Source organism: Gossypium raimondii, chromosome 10 (assembly GCF_025698545.1).
Source record: "Gossypium raimondii isolate GPD5lz chromosome 10, ASM2569854v1, whole genome shotgun sequence".
Taxonomy (NCBI): domain Eukaryota; kingdom Viridiplantae; phylum Streptophyta; class Magnoliopsida; order Malvales; family Malvaceae; genus Gossypium; species Gossypium raimondii.
Window position 1 is genome coordinate 22,029,194 of NC_068574.1, and position 4,290 is coordinate 22,033,483.

At 37.5% G+C, this 4,290-nt stretch overlaps 1 protein-coding gene across 1 annotated transcript; it reads right to left on the reverse strand.

Moving 5' to 3' along the window:
* Positions 1-252: 252 nt before the first annotated feature.
* Positions 253-2,084, reverse strand: LOC105778265 (protein SHORT-ROOT). Its single transcript, XM_012601941.2, has one exon. The coding sequence runs from the start codon at positions 1,955-1,957 to the stop codon at positions 524-526; it is 1,434 nt and encodes a 477-aa protein (XP_012457395.1). The 5' UTR covers positions 1,958-2,084; the 3' UTR covers positions 253-523.
* Between the last annotated feature and the right edge of the window lie 2,206 nt (positions 2,085-4,290).

A 4,290-nucleotide genomic window follows, 5' to 3' on the forward strand; every position in this document is an offset into this window, starting at 1 on the left:
AGTCCTGTATATTTTTATTTAATTTAATGATCATGTATCATGTTATTATTTACCGTTTGTGTATGGAACTTATGTATCGATGATACATCAAATATTGTTCCTAAAAATGGAATTAATAATAGATACATTCACATTTTTATTGCAAATCTATAATGCATAAATGTGTTACAAATTTATGAGAAATTGATGAAGGAAAAATAAGACAGGAAGGGAAGGAATGGGATATTGCCATGGAGATGGGAGAGGCACAAATTAAAACACCTTCAAACAAGAATAATGTTCTAAATCAGAAAAAGGAACATCACAAACTCCAAAGCATAAAGCTGAGAAAAAAAAGGTAGACATTAAAGAAAAAACAAACATATATGTAAATACATTTATGATTTATATATGAAATTATCAAAAGAAAGATATGAAAGGTAATGAACTCCATCTGCATGTTTCGATTTGCTTCCAAATTCTTGCATAAATGCAGTGCAAATTGATTCAGGTTGAAACCATGGTTGTAGTTGTGGCCAAGATTTTAGGGTTTCCAGGCAGATACCCATACTACAGGTTCTTCTTTCCATGTTAAGTAAAGTCCTGTTTCATTTTGATCTGGTTGTGCGAGTGCCCATCCGGGCTTGTACCTTTTTAGCAATGCCTTGACGTCGTCGACAACATCGTCGCTAAATCCGACCGGTGAGAAAGCTTCCTTGAGTCTTTCGGACCATTGGCTCCCTCTTTCTCTTCTCTCACGCTCTCCTTCATTGTCTTGGTCATCGTCACAAGCTAAAACCCTAACTATGCCCCTTGAGCACTCCCTCTCCAGCATAAGCTTCTCATTGCTGGTTGGGTTGAAGCTTTCTTCAAGCATTTCAAAGTAGACAGTGTAGAATCTCAGGCATTCTTCAAAGCACTTGACGAAGTCGTCTCGAGTTCTTGAAAAATCAGCTTCTTCCTCAACAACGGTTACGACTTTAGGCCCCAGCGACCGGAACATCCCGATCACTGCAGCTCTTTCCTCGACGGGGACTCCTCGCAAGGCTCCCATACAATTAACCGCGACAGCTTCATCTTCAACAACACCGAGTGCATCTTTTGTGAGTTGGCCCAAATGGTTTAGCCCACTTATTACATTAAACTCAAAGGGTACACCCATTAACCTAGCAAACTTCTCCATTCGCTGGCTTATTTCCTTCATCACCGATCTTACAATATTAGCAGTGACCACAACAGTGAGCTTTAAGTGTGGGGTGTCATCGTTTCGAGTGGCCAAAGCTTCGAGCAAAGTAGGCCATTGAGTGCAAAGGGTATTGCTTATATCAATGATGTGAAGTTTGGGCTCACCATCTAAGGCTTCCAGGATTGCACCATTGGCGGCTACGTGACCGAAAGTTGTCCATGGACTCACCTCTTGGAACTTAAGGATTAACTTCCGAGCTGAATCAAAGCAGTGGCTCTTTTCTGCGACTAAAGTGAGGGTTTTAAAGCATCTTTGTCCCGACTCAGTGGCCTTACAAAACAGAGCCTGCAAGAAATACGATGCTAGTTTCTGTTCACAGTCTCCATAAGGGGAAGCCAGTTCGTTTAGCATCCAAAGAAGGTGATGGATTTTGCTAGAATCCTTGTCGGAGATGGCTCTAGCACATTCCTTTAGAAGCCTTGATGCCCATTTGTTACCCGTCGCACTAGGGTCCCCGTCACCGCCGGCCGAGTAGTCTGATGAACGGCTGGTTGATGTGTGGCTAGTTTGAGGCTGATGATGATGATGATTGTTGTCGTTGTTATTGCTGCTGCTGTTGTTGTACATGTCTACCACTACTGATGACCATTGCTCCAGCTGATCGACCGGTTGAAGAGGAAGGATCGAGTGGTGGCTCTGCCGTTTCGAGTGAAAAGAGTTCTTATGATGTCCTCCATGGCTTGGGGAGGCCCCCTTTGACTCTTTAGAAATCTTTGCGGAACTCAATTTCATTTGAGTTCAGAAATGGCCTAGTACAAAGCTCTGAATTCTGAAATATTGCCCATACTATTATATTTAGGGTCATGGTCGTGCTATGTAATATATCTACCATATGTATTTGGCTTGAGTATCATATATAAATAATTTTTACAATAAACATATTTTAGTAAGGTATATATAAATATAAAATGTTGGAGTGATGCTATAGCGATAGGCAACTATATGGTTTTTCTATGCAATTTCTAATTGTAAGTTATAAATTAATCCTATATATATTTAGTTGACATTTTGTAATATAATTATGATGTCAAACATTCTTGTATGGCTTCATAAAATATATATATTTTTCTCTATGAGGGTGGTTGGTTTGTCGAATATTAAATTAGGTTTCTTAATAAAATTATGAGAATGTAAGATTATAGGTGAAACGTGAGATTACTTTATTTGACTTATTTAGCTGAAATGTATATTGAGAAGATGCTAAAGAGCAAATTAATTTCTGAAATTTATATAACCTTGATCACAGAAAAAAACAAAAACTAAAATCCTATATAAAAAATTTGATTGAAAGTTATGGCTTTAATGAAATTTTCTATCAAACAATAATTTAGATCACAAACAACAAAGCCAATAAACTTCAAATATCAATCTATAACAATAATATTAAATTAATTAAATAAATGTTAATGTTAAAATTTAAATTAAATTCATAATAAAAACTAACAAAATTAAATTAAATTAATAATAAAAAACTAACATTTAAAAACTAATTTTAAAAGAATGTATTGATGGGCATCCGAACTATAACTAAAAGTTTGTTTCAAACATTTTTTTTTGAACTGTGCTGATATTTATATTATGAAGAGAGAATATGAAAGTAAAAACAGTCTTAAAAGTAGCAAAAAGAAAACAAAAAATGATTGGCTACCTAAACAGTGCATTGAGAAAACAAAAACTTTAAAACTATTCCTAGAAAAACAAAACCACCTAATTAAAAAATGAACGAACTTATTAACCCTTCATCTCCTCTCTTCTTCATCAAGTAGCAAAACTCCATTATCAGCCATTCAAGAGACCTCTTATCTTCCAAAATCTTACTTTCTTGAATTCACAGTCTCTCTTCAAAACACGAGTTCTTCGGGCACACCATCACCTCAAACCCGGTCTCGTCCTTTCTCACATACCACTGTGACTGTTATCTCTCCTTTCTTGATTTACCAGAAACTCAATTGCATGCGGTGCTTCCTCAATCCAAAATCGAGGATGCTCATATCGTTCTCCATATTTCGCCATCGCATGAGCCACTTTATTAGCTTCCCTCGGCATATGCTTAAAACTCAGCCTTCTAAATCTACGTCCTTTTTCCTTAATCTCTTTAATCAAGCTGCGGATGCACGATTTATCTTTATCCGTGGCTCTTAGTTTGCGTATTATGGTTAGCGCGTCCCCTTCAAAGCATACATCCTGGAATCCCATTTCTTCCGCCAAAATAACAGCTTGCAGACACGCCCTTGCCTCAGCCATAACTGGATGTGCAATATTTTTCCATGAGTAGGTACCTGCTGCCATTATCAGTCCATCTTTGTTTCGTGCAATGATTCCTGTGGTAGAGAAGTTTGCCGATTGATTAAAAGAGGCATCAAAATTGATTTTTATGGTGTCATTGTCGTGGTTCCGTGTTAATATTCTACCATCACATGAACTCGCTAGCCTTTCCCTTGTAGCAGAAATCTCAATGTCGTGAGGCCTTAATAAAACCCGCAACTTCGATTCTTGTCTCCGTACACCCTCATGATAACTTTTATTGCGATTATGCCAAATTGCCCAATAAGTGATAGCTCTAAGTTTACAATCTCTTATGCTCTGATTTTCAAACTCTTTTACTAACCAATTTTTCCAACTGGTTTCTTGATTGCATGTTGTGACTGTCACTCCCAATCCCTCAACACATTGCTATGTGAAGATACAATCTCTAAAGAGATGTTCCACCGATTCCTCTTCAACTTGACACACCGGGCAGACAGTATTACGGACCAAGCTAAGTCCTTTTAGATTCTGTAAAGTAGGAATATAACCATTAACAATTCTCTATATTAGGATGCATATTTTACTAGGGATCTTGAGCTCCCGGAGCTTTGTAAAGAAAGTGGTTGTATTTTCATTATTTAGTTTTGTACCCCCTCTGTAATAAGCAATCTGTAGCCACTTTTTGCCGTATATACCCCAGAGTTGTCACCACGCCATACTAGAGTATCCTGTAATCTGCTGCTCACTAATGGAATTGAAGCTATGTTCTGCCATTGTTTCTGTCCAAACAGCGTGCAAATAACTTCCTGATTCCAGGT

Excerpts from the sequence above, each read along its gene's own strand:
- LOC105778265 (XM_012601941.2), bottom strand. The coding sequence starts at position 1,957 with ATGAAATTGAGTTCCGCAAAGATTTCTAAAGAGTCAAAGGGGGCCTCC.